This window comes from Aulostomus chinensis, chromosome 22 (genome assembly GCF_037954235.1).
Source record: "Aulostomus chinensis isolate RoL2024-O1b breed Wild chromosome 22, RoL_Achi_v1.0, whole genome shotgun sequence".
In the NCBI taxonomy this organism is placed as follows: domain Eukaryota; kingdom Metazoa; phylum Chordata; class Actinopteri; order Syngnathiformes; family Aulostomidae; genus Aulostomus; species Aulostomus chinensis.
This window is the reverse complement of record NC_141341.1, coordinates 21,864,065-21,881,926: the sequence shown is the minus strand read 5'-3', so window position 1 is coordinate 21,881,926 and position 17,862 is coordinate 21,864,065. Positions and strand designations below refer to the sequence as shown.

The following is a 17,862-nucleotide window of genomic DNA, read 5'->3' as shown; positions in this document are numbered from 1 at the left end:
GCACCAAAATGAAAGTCAATGTTAGCTTCAGTCCTATTCCACTACTTTCCACCCAGAATCTTTGAGATTAAATATTAAAATAAATGCACATATTTGACTCTGACTCAGGGCTGCACAGTGGAGCAGTGGTCAGCACTGTGGCCTCACAGCAAGAAGGTTCTGGGTTGGAGCCCCGGCTGGAGCACGGGATCTTTCTGGGTGAGTCTGAATGTTCTCCCTGTTCCTGCTGGGTTCTCTCTGGTACTCCAGCTTCCTCCACAGTCCAAAGACATCAAGAGGGGACCAGGTTAATCCAGACTCTAAATTGACCGTAGGTGTGACTGGGAGAGCCAATGGTTGTCTGTCTCTATGTGTTGGCCCTGCCATGGACTGGTGACCCGTCCAGGGTGAACCCCGCCTCTCACCCGAAAGCTGCTGGGATAGGCCTGACTTTCTAAAACAGCTCCCAGCACCACAATGTCATGTGATCTAAAACCTGGTGAGCCTTTCACTTCCTGTGAGAAGGATTTGATTCTTGTTTGAGTTGGTCTAGTTAGCATCAACCCTCCACAGCCCAGACCTCCCCTGGAGGACACCCAACCTTGAGGACTGGGTTAAGACACAAACATCAGTGTTTTATTAAGGGTTCACATGAATGAGGACAATTTCTATAAGTTTTCTTTATTTCTTATAACAATGTTATGATAGTGCACATTTCACAAGCTTCAAACAAGCACATGTAGAGGGCTCTGTTAGCTCACTCCACCAGTATGTAGCAGGGTAAAAAACCTGTAAATCAGCCTCTGCAGTTGTCACATCCATTCAGATTAAAAAGGCTCTCCCTGTGCAGCTACCTTGGCTAACCTGGAGCTCTAAAACGCTTGACAGGTATTGTTTTCCTCAATCCTTAGGAAGCTGCTTACAGTCCCATCGATGGAACCACATGATCCTGCTAATAAAAACGGTTCCACAGTAGCACCAGAGGTCAGTAACTCCACAGGGCGCCTTGGACACAAACAGCACAGGAAGAACATAAACACACAGCGGATATTTCTAGGAAGACAGGCTAACAGGACTATTTATGGATTGATAACTTGCTGCGATCTGCTGATGCAGGATCAGTACCAACATGCATTCACAGACAAATTAACAGCGAGCAAAACACCTGTTTGCCATGCTGGATCTTATTGATAGAGATTTACAACCTTGCGGGGGGGGGGGGGGTGGGGGGGTGGGGTTTGCAGGTGAATACCAGTCTTGGAAACTGTACATCTCTGGACCCTCAAACATGTTCAGATGGGAAAGGAGAATGTTTTACTTTGTGATGAGTAAGATCTGGCTCACACGCCAGCTGAGGACTTACTGCATTTGTTTTACAGTCGCGTGGGGTGAAAAGTGCAAACTCTCTAGTTTATGCTGACTCAGACTACTCAGGATCACTGGCCAACCAAACGAATGCATGTACAGAAACCAGGCTTGCCCTTCATCGATATAAGAAAAGAGAAATACAAAAGAGGTCCTGTCACTGCAGTGGGCGACGCCTCAGGATCAGCGGGGTTGGAGGACAACAGTACAACCATCGCTTTCTTTCCTCGCCGGGCTTCAAGTGGTCTTCACTTCTTCTTTTGGTCTGAAACACAACAGATTCTGTCACGCCGTCGGCAAGACGACATCTCACTACACCGCATTTCAGTCTGGACCCGTGGCGCGCCCCTAATCCCGGGTGTCCTCCAGCAAGGTGAAATAAGGCTGTCTGTTCTAAGTGTTTTACCAGTAAACCCCCCAAACCTTTAGGCCAGACAATATTTACTGCACTGCAGTGGCAAATGAACAATTGTTTACGCTTCCTAATTTGAAAGCAGGGCCATAAGCCAAGGCAAGGCAAGGCAGTTTTCTTTGTAGCCTGTTTTCACCACCAGTTTGTCTCCAGGCTTCATGGCATCATAACAACATCCTCTGCCCTCAGACCCTCACATCCACTGAGGAAAAACTCCATAGAAAACCTTGAACAGGGAAAAATCTGAGAAACCTCAGGGTGAGGAGGGGAGGAGGGTCCCTCACCCAGGAGGGACAGACGTGCAGGAGATGTTGGTACAGAGAAGACAACAGTTTATAACACAAAGGTGACCAGCATCTCCTGTCCTGATAACACACATCCCCAAATGTCCCCTCATATCTCTCTGGTGCACATTGCCAACAAATTCAATGGATAAATTGAATGAATAATAGAAAATCAAAGGAAGGGCTTACTGCTTATTACATGCACGCAAATGAAAGGTATTTTACAATCAAGTGTGGGAGACACTAGAAAGTGTTGACATAAAATCGAAAAGGGTAAATAAAAAAAACTTTTAAACTGTAGTTGCAAACAAATATAATCTGAGGCCTACCTTTTAACTGCCTAAAAATATCAAAACCAAACAGGAGCTGTTGGGGCGTAGAACCTTGTAGGTTCCCCATTGTTCTCTGCACTGAAACCCTGTTTCTCATTCAAGTAAAGCAGGACGGTGCCTGGTTGTGACGAGTCTGTCCCACCTCCTGTTCCTATCCACTCGCCCTCCACGGAAAACATTCTGGGGTCAAGTGAAAGTGGACAGAAGAAGTCAAAGGGGGTTGGAGAAGACGAACGGCGTGCTGACAGACTGACTTCACTATCAGATGACGGACTACAGAACAGCCATCTTAGATTTTTCACCTTGATTGGAGTGAAATATGACTTTGATACTGAGGTTCAAAAGCTGTCGGCTGCAAACGTGAACATTGACCATCACACTATTAATGTTTGCTCCCACTCATCCTGTCATTAACCTAAGAAATGTTTGACACGCTAATGACTGACAGGTGTTAATCCACAAATTTACTGTGACATCATATTTTATTAAGTTTTAGCGTCATCTGGTTGCCGTGGTGACATCTCTGCTCATTCTACAGCAGCACAGTAAGGTTCACAGCTCAGCCGAGAGTTGAACTAGAGATATAAAGTATAAATATCGCTTCTATCTGAAAAATCCAGAAGCATATTAGGGTTAGAGGAAATAAACCAAGTTCTGAAGCACACAGATGCATTTAATACCGGCAGAGGCAGAAAGGACTGGGGCGTCTCCTCGATGCGCCGCGGACATTTACGGGGCTTCATCGATGAAACCTGCGACATTCCAGAGTGAGGCAGACGCCCTTACAGCTGATTCATCCACTGTTGTGTTTTGTTGATGTGTGTTGTTGCCCTAATGATGTCAAGTCCAAGCCTGAGGCGGCTGAAGTCCTCGTGAATGTGTCCGTGCGTGCGGTGACGTCTGCTGCCGCACCAGCAGCTACAGCTGGAAACTCTCCAGAGGAAAGTGCGATCAACTTTTTGGCTTCTGACACGTTTGAGAAAATGTTGATGTTCTGGTTTTGGTTTCATTTCAATTCCAGTTGCTGATGAACAGAATGTAGATTTACATTTTAAATAAACGTCAAACATCAATAATGTATATTTGCTGATGCTGTTTTGTCAAGCTAGTGGAAGACATCTTTAGATGGCACGTCGGATCTGTGCTCCTGCTGCCGGATGAACAGCTGAGTGGTGCTGTCGCCGTCAAGGTTGCTGCTGCAAGGAATGCGGGATCCCATTGGTCTCCTCGCTCAGCCAATCTGACGCTAACGCAGGTATTAAAGGAAGCACCGATCTTACTTTTTTATGCATTTACGAGAATTCCCACGGAACTAATCATGGTAGCCACGGAAACACTACTGGATCATGTTACTCAGACAGGAGCTATCCTGAACAAAATTAGGCAAGGCAATTTATTTGTATAGCCCGTTTTCACAAACAGTTTGTCTCAAAGGGCTTAGCTGTTTGGTCTTTGCTATGATGTCATCGGTTCATCTCCTTCTGTCCCTGATTCTTTATCATAAGGAGCTGCTCACTGGGGCCTCAGCAGCTGCACCTCCATGGCTCTTATTCGTATGTGGTATGTGGTTTGAGAGTCACCTCTGGGGAGTTCACAAAGTTCGTGACCATTTTCAGGTTTGTGCGATCGTCACAACCAAACCACAGCCGGAGCAGAAGGAGCTCCTTGTTTTATCCTGGCTGGGCAGAATCAGGCCCCAGGCTCGCAGGTCGTGCTGCTGCGGCCGTGTCCAAGAATCAAAGGTGTCGACCAACACCGTCCAGCACAAAGCACCGATTTGCAACATGAGATTAACGACAGTGATAGAAAGGTTATGGATGGACATGATTGGGTCATCAAGCCCAGCCCGACTGGAAACCAAGGGTGCAGGACATGCAGCGAACTACAGATGCAGCATCATTCTGACCTCTGTCTACTCACCCTGATGTGTCCATCTTCTCTTCCTCCTTCTCCTCTTCTTTCATTTCTGGCAGGTGAAGACACGAGTCATTTAAGAGTTTGTCCATTTACGGCACGAGTACCTGATAATGGAGTCAGTGGTCTCACCTTTCTTCTCCTCACCTTCCTTCTCCTCCTCCTTCTTCACTCGTTTTGCCTTCTTGTGGTTGGCTGTGTTCCTGCGGCCACCTCCCTGTCCTTCCGCCTCATCCTCAGAGTCTGAAAACTCCTCCTCACACACTATCCTCTTGTCATGGGCCCGAACTGAGGCACAAAACACACAAACGGATAAATATGCTTCATCCAAGTACTTCTGTCCTCAGAGAAACCTTTCTGTGTCTCTTACTGGAGACGCGCTTGTCAGGGTCTTCCTCATCCTCGTCCCCACTGTCTGGGTGAGGAGCGTCCTCGGGGATGGCCTGCATCTGGACGCCGGGGGCGTGGGGGAGCATCCGCAGGTTTTCAAACAAACGCTGCTTTATTTTCTCGAGATACTCGTTGGTGTTCTGGTTGGTCATGTTGGATGGGCTAATGTGCAGCTTGAAGTCGGGCCCGAAGTACTCAAAGTAGTCGTTGTAGGGTAGCTCATTGGGGATGGAGGAGTCCAAGGCCACAGCTGTCTCATAGGTCCAGCAGCGGGCCACGTTACGAATGGTGTAGCCACCCCCACCCAGCATCAGCAGGGGGAGGTTAAAACTTTTGATGTACTCAACACACTTGGCATGGCCTACAGGTACAGGTGCAACACACACACACACACACACACACACACACACACACTTTTAGTTCCTGAGAGTGAAGAAGCCATCTTGGTGAGGGACACTAGCATTGATACCTTTGATGGTCAGGTTGAAGCAGCCCAGTCTGTCTCCTGACAGAGAATCCGCTCCACACTGGAGAACCACGGCACTGGGCTGGTACATCTCCATGACCTTGGCCATGATCTAACACACACACACACACACACACACACACACACACACACACACATTAACAAGTGTCCTCAGAGGGGACATCTGACTACACAAACATAATTAGGAAGTTACAGGCTTGAAGATGGCTTCATAGGACTCGTCATCGATGCCGTCTCTTAGTGGGTAGTTTACTGCGTAGTACTTCCCTTTTCCAGCACCGATATCCTGCACACAACATATCCATCATCAACCTCTCTCACACACACAATCAAGCAATAGTTTTAAAAGATAAACAGAAGGAATCCAACAACTGACCCTCAGATCTCCAGTGCCGGGGAAGTACTCTCCATATTTGTGGAAGGAGACGGTCATCACCCTGTCTGTGGTGTAGAAGGCCTCCTCCACACCGTCGCCGTGGTGGATGTCGATGTCTATGTACAGCACTCGCTGGTGGTACCTGCACAAGACAGACCAGGTTCAGTGGGTGACATCTAAAGATGACAACTCATTCACATTCGCACTAAAGCTGTCCACACCAGGAGCAGAATCTGGACCAGTTTTCATTTTGTGTGTGTGTGTTAATAAATGGGAAGAGTGTCCAATGCCTTGACAGATTCTAGCAGTGTAAGAGGCAGAGCCCCCCTGACTGTGCTGGTCAGACGTGACGCTCCATGGAGGGTGCAGATGTAATCCCACTAAACCACATCATTTATTCCTTCCCTCTGGGAACCAAAAGAACTAAGACCCCAGCAGGTGGGTGGGGTCACAGCGTGGTTCCACATACGGTGAGGCTCGGCTTACTTGAGCAGCTCCAGGATGGCCAGGACGATGTCGTTGACGTAGCAGAACCCAGACGCCTCCGACTTCTTGGCGTGGTGGAGTCCACCCGCCCAGTTGATGGCGATGTCTGTCTGCTGCTTGTTCAACTTCACGGCCCCGGCTAGATGATGTCATCAGAGATTAGAGTGCGTTCGTTGTTGGGAAAGAAAGAAAAACTCTGCACGCGCTCATCACCTGCACATAAACTAGTTCATTAGGTCCACTAACTGGAAATACTGTTACAATCACGGGGTTGAAAGCTACATTTTTAGCCACTTAACATTTAGAAATCGACATCAACAATCAGAATTCAAATGACTTGATAAAAAGGACAAATCCAACCCCATACAAACACATTCTGAAATCTCAACTTTGAATAAAGCTTCAGGTTCAACATTTTCCGGTGTTGTGGCCATGCTGGAGTCACTGGTTTTCACTGAGGGGATTCATTCTTCAACCCTCCATGGATCACTACATTCTCTCAAAGGCCGTCAAAATCTATTGTCACCATGTTGCATGCAAAGTTCATTGTTTTATGAATCAATTTATAAATGAGATATGAACAAACTTAAAAAAAAAAAAACAACTTCCGAATTTTAATAGCATGAGTGTGTAAAAGCTACTGTGACAGCTTCTTCTGGCTCAGAGAACCCCAAAAAAACCAACTACCACCTACAATGACATGGTTAAGTGAAAGAAAGAAACCCAAGAATTAATCCACTTTTCGTCTATTTTAGCAAAATCTAAACACGCCTACTGCCAAGTACGACAGTATGTTGTTTATGTGACAGGATCAAACAGACCACGGGATTATTGGGCCAGTGGATGGATACGTACCCACAGAGCCACCTGTTGAGAGCTGGCAAAACTCAAACAGTCCGTCAAACACGGGACAGTCCTCGCCGACGTTGACTGGGCGGACAGGCAGAGGAGAGGCGGTTGGATTAGAGCCAGCCAGAATGTCTACCAGTATTTTCAAGTGGATCAAAGCTGACACTCACACCGCTGCATCTGTTTGCTGTATTCGGACATGTTGTCTGGTCGGATGGATTTCAGGAACTTGATGTAGTCGTCACTGTGGTATTTTGTCATCTCTTCACTGCTGGCTTTGTGTGGCCTCTGGAAACACACAGGGAAATTTTGATCCCTGATCATTCTATTCTACAAGTTCCTTCGTCTCCCTGGACTTAAATATGGTCACGGTGGGCCCAACATTAAGAGCAACACCTGCCATTTTGAAGCTAGTAGGTTGACCACAGTCACTATTCAAAACCCAGCACTTCCCACACCCCGGCTCAGGTAGATGGAGGCCTCCGATACATCAGACCCTTGATACTGAGCGGTGGGGCCGCAACAGCACACAAATATCTCCGTTTTCTCCTTGTTTCTCACTTCCTTTTCCTCTTTAATAAATCCTGGTTAACAGAACAATCCATGGCTCTTTCTTTCTTGAACAACAAGTTCTTCAATGCTGCTGCAACCTAAAAACCTTTTTCAACATCAAAATAAATAATCCTCTCCTTCAGATTAAAAATCATAATAAAATATTGTTGCAGGTGCAGATAAGCTGTATTTCTGCAGATATGAAATGCTGGCTGAAAAAACTCGACTATCGTCATCAAGAAAAGCTCCTCCCACTTGTGCAATGATGACCTCGGACTTTTTCAGCATGTGTTTTAACAGAGTTCTCAATCCTGTAGCATGGTTGCCTGTCTGCAGTCAGAAAACTGTGTGTGGCGTTTGGTGCTGCTTTGGTGCAGTGTGTGTGTTAGCGAGAGGGTACTTGAATGCAACAGGGATGGAACGTATTGATCAATTTATTCATGCGCTTTCGTCCACTTGCCATCTGAAAGCCGAAATCAATCAGATTTGAAACGGGGCTGCACTCCAAACTGAATCAACATCTCAACCTGTCCTGCTGCTACTTTCAAACCGCAGGAGAGCCCAATACTTGTCAGAGCACTCCGAGAACTGAAGCACTGTGCGCTGCAGAGATGTCCCGCCTCAGCACCATCTTCTTCTGCAGACTTCAGGGAACATTTTTGTTTCAAACAAACCCACAAAAAAAAAATTCACACTATTAACAATCTTAATGGGGTTTTCAAAGAAAATATCGTAAAAAAAAAAAATTCTCTGATATTGCAAATCATTTTGTAATGTCATATGTAAAAATAAATTAAAAAATAAATTAAAAAATCACAATAATCGTGATTTTTTTTCCTTCTTCACATTTTTGCAGCTTAATCTGAAAGTTTCCCAGAATCACTCTGCTTAGCTTCACCATCATAAGTGTGTCCCCTCATCGTTGCCATCAGGCAGGAGTTTAGTCTGGCTGTTGACTTCTGTGAGAGGGAAACGGGAATCCGCAGCTGCTGATCATTACATCACTTCACGTCTCTGTGTCCCGTTTATTCTAAATAATCTTTTCTGACTGAACCAGCTTAGGTGGGCGGGCGAACCCCAGGCGCTCGGTGGCATCAGCGGCAGATCAGGTTCTTTTCTCAGGGTCACTGCTGGTGTGCAGCTTTTAAACAAGCAGCTAACATTTTTAGCAGCACCAGTGGGTTCACTTTGTATCAAGTCTACCACAACTGAATCCCACCTCGACTGCATCACTGAGGACAGAGTCAAACCCAATGCTGATGTCACAGTGAAACACGTTGTTGTATGAGCAAACATTTTTCCATGCTTGGAAAGGCAACAAAAAATTGTTATTTTAACACTTTTGTGATTCTTTTTATTCAGTCTGACCAAAGGTGCTGTAAGAAGCTGCATCCTGGTACTTTGAGTGGAGCATTTTCCACCTTTGATAACTGTTTTTAAACCTAAATTCCATAATCCAACCAAATATCATCACAATCATTCCACACCTGATTGAAATATCCTGCGCACAGAAAACAAAACTAAGGACAGTGATCACATGACCTCCCTGGCAGAGGCAACCATGCTTACGATGAATCCCTACAAGCCAATTCCCTACCTGTGAGCAACACTGCAGAACAGGCTCTTCAACAGAAATCTGAGAACCACCAAGGCTTTAAGAGGGAATGGAAGCTGTGCAGATGCTAAGCCGTGGCACATTTGGTGACCACGCCAGTCAAACTGAAGATGGCTCATACAAGCTGTGTTGAATATGTCATGATAAATGCATGTATCCTCCAACCCCTGAATCACAGTGGCAGAATTCTGCTCGACTCTCTGCCCATTGCTTCCCCCATTACACAGTACACTGTTGAGCACAGTGACCGATCCGAGTCGTGGCATAGTTGACCATTTCTCAATTCGCATCATCTTAAACGAGCTCTAGCACGGTGCTGCTTCAGCCCAACTCCCTTCAAGTGCCAGGATTTTGTTTTCCACTGCCTTGGTACCACAGCAGCCTCCCTCCGGGTTGTCTGGTGCTGATATGACACCCGTGACTCACATAGATCTCCATTTTCCTGTACAGTCCGTAGTTGAGGAGGAGGTTATGGGTCATGCGGATCCTGTGCGGTTTCATTGGATGGCCCTGGCCATAATAGTAGTTCCCCACGTCACCTGAGAAGAACACGGCATAAAGCAAGAGTCGTGAAACAAGTTGTCCCAGAGAATTTGACTGTCCTGCCAAACTGGATTCAAAAATATACATTAATTTGACAAATATTTACATTCATATTTAGATTTACATCTTTTTTTTAAGATGATAGTGTTTTGTTTTTTAATACTGTTCTCCTTTATTGTTTTGTAGCGCGCGAGCATCCGGAGGACAGACACACACCACGTCAGTGCACATCGCACAACCTTTGATGTGTACGTGACGAACAAAGCTCATTCCATCTGATTTAGAGTTACGAAATACAATCCACGCAGCAACGTCACCATACTGTTTCTCCTCCAAGATATTCTATTCACATTACAGCCCCCAGTATGGCACATATGGTGACAACATCCCACTGTGGCCCATGCAGGTTACTGCAACGGTATTTAGAGTGACTGTTCAGAGTGTGACACAACAATTTAGATGCACTTTTAAATTTTCCAAATATTAGGGCTGCAAATTGAGTGAGCTCAGTACAACGGCGCAACTTTGAAAATACTGCTCCAATGAAGTGGAATGGAAATTTTGAATGAAGTAGTTTTGATTCAATTTCTCTCCTGGTTTATCAATACAAGGTGATGCGCATGTTAGTAGACTACCTGAGCGGAACACAGCAAGCTGTTCTTTCGGCACTATTTCGAAATTTCCATTAAATCGTGAGTAGCGCGATGAATCGTGGTGCAGCCACGTTCAAGTGTTACCCATCAGTTCGTCACACAAGAACTTGTACTCTTTTCCCCAATAATATCACGATACATGTTCTATTGCAGGGTCCACTGCAATACCCAGCCCTGGCAATGAGGTTTAGTTTGAGAAACCGTTTCCATTTAATGAATAATTCCAGACATATTCAACGGGCACAATTACAGCGGATTCACCTATTAGTCCTGCCCCGTTGTGGACGTGACCCGATCCCGACACACCTGCTCAAATGTCACCTGGTTCGACCCTAGGCTTGCGATATGCTTTTGAATGTGTTCAAGAGGAACTGAACACAAATGCTGAACGCTACCACATCTCCGTGCGCGCACATTACTTGTCGTTACATCAATCCTCACTTCAAGGAAGTTGCTAGCAAGTTGAAGGGAGCTTTAACGTGATAACCACCGTGCCGTTAAATGGGACCGTTCATCCCAGGGTGACCGAGTTACGTTGGAGTAACAGCCAATAATCCAATGCCCAGCTGATATGGTGAAACTGATGATAGTATACGTGTGATGCTAACCTCGCCACGACCCGCCTGTGCATGCATGCAAACCCCCAGGTTAACCAGCACAGCAAGTCGCTAATGCAAGCTAGCGTTAGCTTGCTCTACCGGCTCATTAGCTAGCTAGCCTGGCCGTGCCGCACACTTTTAGGACGCACAGGTAAATTTCATACATGACCACGCGCGCCGAGTGCCACAGAAATAACCCGAGCATACGAGGTGAACAAAATGGATATTTACCGTCATAGTAATAGCAAACTTTTTTCTTTGTTCCTTGAGACAGCGCCATTTTATCCCAATTAGCCCCCTGATTCGTGCCCACCAGTTCCCTCTGCCTTGCATCAGGGGACTTGCGCCGAGCCAATCAGCCAATCAAGGACGCGCAACTGCCTGACTGGGAGGCGCTGGCATGGGTGCTGGTGTTACGAACCGAAGACCGCCGGGCTGAGCTGCCAGAACCTGCACTCGTCTGCACCCCCCGAGTCTGTCCGACTCAGTTGACTCCCAAATGCACTTGACTTTATCCGGCAGACAAGCTGCATGTCAGTGGCTGAGCATCATGTCCAATAGCAAGCGACACAGTCACATCAACACACTTGTTTCTCCAGACTTACATGCAACTCTCAACGACAAGCAGTCTTTTTTTTTATCATTTTATTGTATTAAATGATGCATAACCATTTTAACACCACCAGAATTTCTGCATTTTCTCCGTAAAAGTTTGGTCAGGGGGGCTCAGACGGGACTCTGTCCATTTATTGATGGTTAAACCTGTAACTTAAATCTACACCATGCCTAACTACATGCATATGCAAACTCAATAATAATGATGATGATGACGTAAATGGACAAAAATTAAATGATCAGAGTAAGAAACTAAATTTCTGTCTATCCAGGTGAAGCCCCTTGAAAATAGGAACATTGGCTCTAAAAAGATATTTGGGGCATAGACATGTATGAAGATGCACGCCCTCTTTTTTTTAAACCTCCACATTTTAAAAACCTGAAGGCTCCTCGGTGATGTGTGCATACCGTATACGTTTCAACATTCTCCAAACACACTGACTTTCTTGTGTTATACTATCGTGTACTGTGGGACTGATAATCAATGATGCAGGATTGATTCTTGACAAAGCAGTCCAACGGTTGTCTGTGGCCACCAGGCAGCAGTCTAAACTCACTGGTGTTGATCTGTGACTACCGTGCAGGAGATGATACTGTCGCTGAACCGGAGTCTGAGCTCATCAGAGGCAGATGTACATTTACTTTAAGATGCAAACAAAATAACATTATTGACAATAACCAGAACACTGTTGTGTATGAAAAGCCCCTGGTAATCACCGATAGAGCAACTGCCCGTGTGACGGAGGGCACCATTAGAAATTTAAGCAAAGTTTTCCTGTAATTTGAAGCCCGCAAATGTAAATAAATGAATGAATGACTGTGTTTACGACTGTGCCTGCTCCCAGGGGCGATGAGACGCATCACTCGGATGCTTTGTTTCAATAATTCACCGTGCTTGAAGGATATCTCCATATGTCACCATGTGAACTAGGTCACTTCAAACAGACCAGGACTACACGAGGAGATATGGAGGAGGTGGCCCAACTCAGGGACACGAGACCGGTAGAAGGGTCACTGAGGGGCTCGTCTACATGCCAGCTGCTTAAAATCATGTGGGTGTTGAATGAAATCATGGAATGACCCATGCAGAGTGTTGCGGGGGTGTCATGAGTACTCATCTCACAACCGGCCCTCATAATTCAGAAATATCAGTGCTGGAACCAGGGCTTTATGTCATGTTGGGATTTATCTTGTACAAATATGAGAAGAGCAGTAAGCGTGCTACTCCAAGGACGATCCGAGTCAATTTAATCAGTTTTACTGATGTTTAAGGTCCATTTTCTCCCATTCTGTGGGGCCTCTATATGACCAGTAGACATCGCAATCCTTGTGAGGTCTGTGTGCAGGTTTACTAATGTTTGGGAAAAAAGCCTTTCTAATGAAACAGACTGGCCTAATAAAGTGGGTTTTGAGGTCACATCAGAAAGGAAATGGGACAGGTTATCCTTTACACTTTTATCTATTTTATCTGCAGTCACCTGAAAACACCGTCTTTATCCTGTCGTTTCCGGTCCCTTCGTCCGGTTCCATTCTAATTCTAACCTGAGTCGGCTCTGTGGGGCCATGACAAGACTGGAGGCCTTCTCAGCAGAGCCTTGATGCCACGTGCAGGTGTGAATGATCATACAGACACGTCGACAGGCAGGTAACCAACATTTATTTACCATTATCAACTTTACAATAAAACCAGTAACATCTGTCAACATTAGCAAAATAAAGAACAGAAATCAATCCAATGTATTTACAGAGACAAAGCAGATTCAGGCTCACACACGACAGATAAACAACTCTGCTTCATATCAAACCGCAACAGTGAACATAGCAAGCTGAAGTGTTCTTTTTTTTTTCATAGTAAGGTAAAAATCAAAATCATCTATTTTTTTTGTTTTTTTTTTAACAAACAAGACATAGCTTCTCTGAATCTTTAAGATGGTTCTCTATAATACACCACAAAATACTTCAAATTTGGGTTAAAATATAGGAATGTAAAAAGTTGGCGAGTCTCTTTAATTTTCTGATTTCTTTTTTCCTCTCTATTAACAGTCATTTCAAGTGGTGGTGGTGTCCTAGTATCTTGTTTAGCTTCCTTCCTTCACAAAGGAGGCATCTTGATCAGTCGATTTTGAGGGAAAAGATGCTTCGACTCCATCATTCTTCATCCATCCATCATCCATCTATACTTCATGATGTCATCAGCTCTAGCCGTTACATCCATTTGCCACATGGCGACCGACCCACAGCCTAAACTCAGCCGATGTCCAGATGTCGAGCAGTAACCAGGGAAGTGATCTAGTGAATCTAGTCTGTCGTCTTGTTATCATGACGAAAGTGGCACGTTGAAGGAGTCTCTCACATACATGTGTATATATTTACATATACATATATCCATATACATATGTATACATATACACATATATATAAATATATATATATATACTCTTAAATTTTCTCTCTCTCTCTTGAAAAACAGTTCACCCAGTTCATTGTGAGTTAGAGGTACAATCACTCTTTCTTTTCAGAGGGAGCGGGGGTCGAGCTGCTCTCCTCTGTTGGTTTCGTGGCCTCAGGGGCTGGAGCAGCTGCCTCCTTGGCCTCCTCCTTGGGGGCCTCCTCTTTAGCCGCCCCCTCCTCTGCTTTTGGCGCCTCTGCCTCAGGTGCAGCAGCAGCCTCTTCCTTCACCTCCTCCTTCTTCTCCTCTGCCGGAGCGGCAGCTCCGTTCTCTGCTGGTTTTTCCTCAGAGGTGGCGGGGGCGGCGGCGGCGGCGGCTGCCTCCTCCTTGACAGCTTCGCTCTTCTTGCTCTTCTTCAAGTTGAGCTTTATGTTGAAGGACTTCTTCAGAGAGAACTTCTTCTTCTTCTTCTTAGGGGTCTCCTTGGCGGCAGCCTCGCCCTCAGGTTTGGCTGCCTCTCCATCTGCAGCAGGCGCCGGCTCAATAGTGTCACCTCCTGCTCCAGCTTCAGGCTCCTTGGCTGCCTCAGCAGAGCCATTGGTAGCAGCATCCCCGTCAGGCTTAGAGGAGACATCTCCATTGGTCTTCACGTGTCCATTCTCCTGGGAAAAAAAATGTTTAAAAAATTCAGCAAATGAATAATCTACTGTCAAAGCATCTGACAAAGAAAGTCTTCTATCTACATTAGAACATGTCTGCAGATGCTCAGCCGCGACACAGGAACGATGTCAGATGTGTATTTCTCCTCTGAGCATCGTCGTGCTCATCAATTAAGCACCGTGTCGCCTGGCTCAGAGGCGACGCCTTGCAGTACCGGGAAGAGTCGATAGACGGCGGTAGCGCCTCGCAGACCGCTCAGGGTACCAGACAGACGTCTCAACAAAGACAAGACTGGAGCTCAGCGATGCCACAATGGAAACACTGCACATGACGGTTTTCTTTCTTTTTCCTTTTTTTTTTTTTTACACTTAATCAGAAAGACGACCACGTCAAACGTTAAATTGAAGTAAAAATACACTAACTTCAGTCTGTATTTCTGTCTTTTTTTTTTACAGTCAGATTTAATTCAAAATCATTTACCATTATGGAATCAATAACATTTAATGATAATGTGTGAGTCATTTATTAAACGTTAAAATGAGCAAAGTCCCACTTTGCAACAGAGGCGCACAGACGAGCAGCAGCAAGGCTCGTATTTTAAAAAGGGAGTAGACTGCCTACGTGCGCCCGAGGTGCCCCCCTCCCCCTCCACGCCTGCCCCTGTCAAACATGTTGTTCGGTTTACTGGATTCAAGCTCAGTCACAAATAAAACCCTTGCACTAAACTTGAATGAAATTTGAGATTTAAAAAAAAAAAAAGGAAACACGACGGATCTTTTTCTTTTTTAAATTTCGCTTTCCAGGTGCACCGCTGGTCAGCTCATTAGCATGAGGCAGGATGCTCCAGCCCCACCTGACGAGCCACCAATGTCCTCACGCTCCGTTCACACCAATTTAGCGTCGAATAAATTCAGGAGGGGAAAGTTTCTGCGTGCTAAAGTAAACTTTTATCCATTTCTACATGTCTCCTCGTGAGAGCAGAGCCAAGCTCGTGGCGTGGGATTTACCTGTCCGTTGGTTTTGACGGCCGCAGCATCGGCGGCGGCGTTCGCCTCCGCGGCCACCTCTCCCTTGGACGACTGGGATCCCATTGTCTTCGACGTGTTGCTGTATCTTCTAAAGCAAACTAAAAAGAAAAACTAAAAAAGAGTGGTTTCAAGTTAATCCAACCCCAGGGCGAGTCAAGTATCCAGCGGTGAAGCGAGACGAAAAGAGTGTTTTCTTCAGACCGCAGCTACGTCCCTTCGCTTGCCCCGGTGGTCTGACTTGACACCCTGGTAGAGAGAGACCCTCTAAACTCATCACTGGTTGAACGCGACGCTTCAACATACAACAGGTTCAAGGCACCGCCCATGGGCGGGCCATGCGGAGCTCGGACCAATCAAGGAGCAGTCCAGGGGCAGGTCTGACCAATCACCTCTGACTCCCTACAATCACCCGCCCCTTCAGAAGACCCCCAGCAACGACTCCAACCCAGCCGAAACTGAAACCGTTTTTTGTTTTACATTCCTTATTAAAAGAATTAAAAAAGAAATCCAAATCCTCCAGTGTTCTTTTAGTCTATCGTTGTGTATGTGTGAGTGTTAACTTCCATAAACACGGCGGGGAAATTCAAAATCACCCGCCAATGCTGGCTGGGGTGAGTTCTAATTAAGTGTAATTACTATGGAATTTGGGATTGTGTAAAGGCATTTTTACGTATATGCCCGATATCAAAACTGCGGAGAGTCCGTAGTGCGTGTGTAAACCAGTTAGCCTCTCACAGGATTGTTAATTTTTATTAAATCTGTCTGAGAGAGGACTTGAGTCACTTTAATAGTCATTTTGAGGGCTGTACTTTGTGATGCTCTTTATCTATAGTTGGTTTTACTGACAGGTGTAGCTGTTTTTTTCCCCCCCTTCCCATTTATATGGGTTAAGAAGCAGGATTATTAGCTCTATTAAATCCTGCTGTAAATAATTAACACATCTTTCAAACAGATTCAATAAAACTGAACATTACCGTCCCCATGTTTTATTGCAGGGCTGTTTTAAAACACTCATGATAAAACCTGCCAGTAGTTTTAGTGCTTTGGCGGATGGGTGTGCGTGGCACGACACCTGAGGACACGGGTCACTGTGCTCAGCTCCTCTGCTCCAGACGTGCAGGTATTAAATACATAATGAATGAATATGTTATGGATGCAAGTCTATTTAACAAGTCACTGTTGCATTTAAATAACTGGCACGGCTGCTTGTGTCAGTCACAGCATGAAGTAGTGTGCTTGGGCAATAGTTTCACATCGGCTGTGACTGTGCACACGGGAAATTTCTAAGCTTCTGTCTTTTGGTTTTCCTTCTTATGCTCACAGAAGCACAGGGTGGCCTGATTCAGCCCCCTACAATAAAGTTTCATACAAATTGGTGTTATTGGATCTCCAAGAATACTGACGACACAAAATAATACATACTTTTGCTGCATTTCACACAGAAAAATGCTCATCCAAATATCATTTGCTTCTGATCTACGTACAAATAAAAAGGCACCAAACACATGGAAACATCAAAACACGCGTTCGTCATGGTTACGAATAAGCAGTGATGAACGATATGAGACAGGACTGCAGTCTACAGGTATAAAGTTCAGTTAGAAGGGAAAGAGAAGGTAGTGCGGAGCAGCTGCGCCGTCACGCAGACCTACTTCTGTCATACAATGGTGAATGTGGGTTCAAACTGTTGTTCAATGTGTGGAGATGAAGATCAGGATCAGCCTCGGCCTGAACCTCATGATGTCACGCTGTCCTCACGGCTCAATGACTAGATGTGTTGTTCACTTCCGCTTGTCAACAACATACCAGGAGCAAAATATGTCAATGTGATGATCATGCAGATTCCACCTGATCGTTTTCTCCCACACGCATTCCTTGCAACAGCTGTTAAAGCTATAAATCTCAGTTATGGGAGGAAAAGACTTCCAGTGTTCAATGTCACAAATTGATCTGTAGTGCGACCAATCAGTCAAATTGATTTCGCAAGACTCGGGAACACGGGAATGCATGTCAGCAGAGCCGTCTTGATTATCAGCCTTCCAATTCATTTGCAAGTTAACGCACACACTCTGGTGAAGAAGCTATAGAAGTCTGACTCTTGCGTGCTGGGCCGCATTATACAAGTTGGAAAAAAACGTGATTATCATGTGTGAATGCTGCACTGCTGATACAATCTTATAAAGTAAATTAGTTCCATAAATCATAATTCTAAATGCCCAAATCATGAATTTATTAAATCCTTTACTATGCTGTCAGATAAAGTTCTCTCTCTAATTTAAGGACACATGAAAAAAAGGTATAAGAGGAACCAAACATCTCCCTCTAATGTGTGAT

General features: G+C 45.3%; 2 protein-coding genes across 2 annotated transcripts; both read right to left on the bottom strand.

Moving 5' to 3' along the window:
• Nucleotides 1-646: 646 nt before the first annotated feature.
• Nucleotides 647-11,269, bottom strand: hdac1 (histone deacetylase 1). Its single transcript, XM_086193054.1, has 12 exons — nucleotides 11,068-11,269; nucleotides 9,468-9,580; nucleotides 7,045-7,162; nucleotides 6,881-6,955; nucleotides 6,026-6,164; nucleotides 5,540-5,681; nucleotides 5,357-5,449; nucleotides 5,146-5,254; nucleotides 4,657-5,037; nucleotides 4,419-4,574; nucleotides 4,293-4,338; nucleotides 647-1,609 (listed from the first exon to the last, which is right to left on the bottom strand). The coding sequence occupies exons 1-12, from the start codon at nucleotides 11,114-11,116 to the stop codon at nucleotides 1,582-1,584; spliced, it is 1,449 nt and encodes a 482-aa protein (XP_086049180.1). The 5' UTR covers nucleotides 11,117-11,269; the 3' UTR covers nucleotides 647-1,581.
• Nucleotides 11,270-13,091: 1,822 nt separating this feature from the next.
• marcksl1b (MARCKS-like 1b) lies at nucleotides 13,092-15,806 on the bottom strand. Its single transcript, XM_086194102.1, has 2 exons — nucleotides 15,508-15,806; nucleotides 13,092-14,502 (listed from the first exon to the last, which is right to left on the bottom strand). The coding sequence occupies exons 1-2, from the start codon at nucleotides 15,589-15,591 to the stop codon at nucleotides 13,954-13,956; spliced, it is 633 nt and encodes a 210-aa protein (XP_086050228.1). The 5' UTR covers nucleotides 15,592-15,806; the 3' UTR covers nucleotides 13,092-13,953.
• Between the last annotated feature and the right edge of the window lie 2,056 nt (nucleotides 15,807-17,862).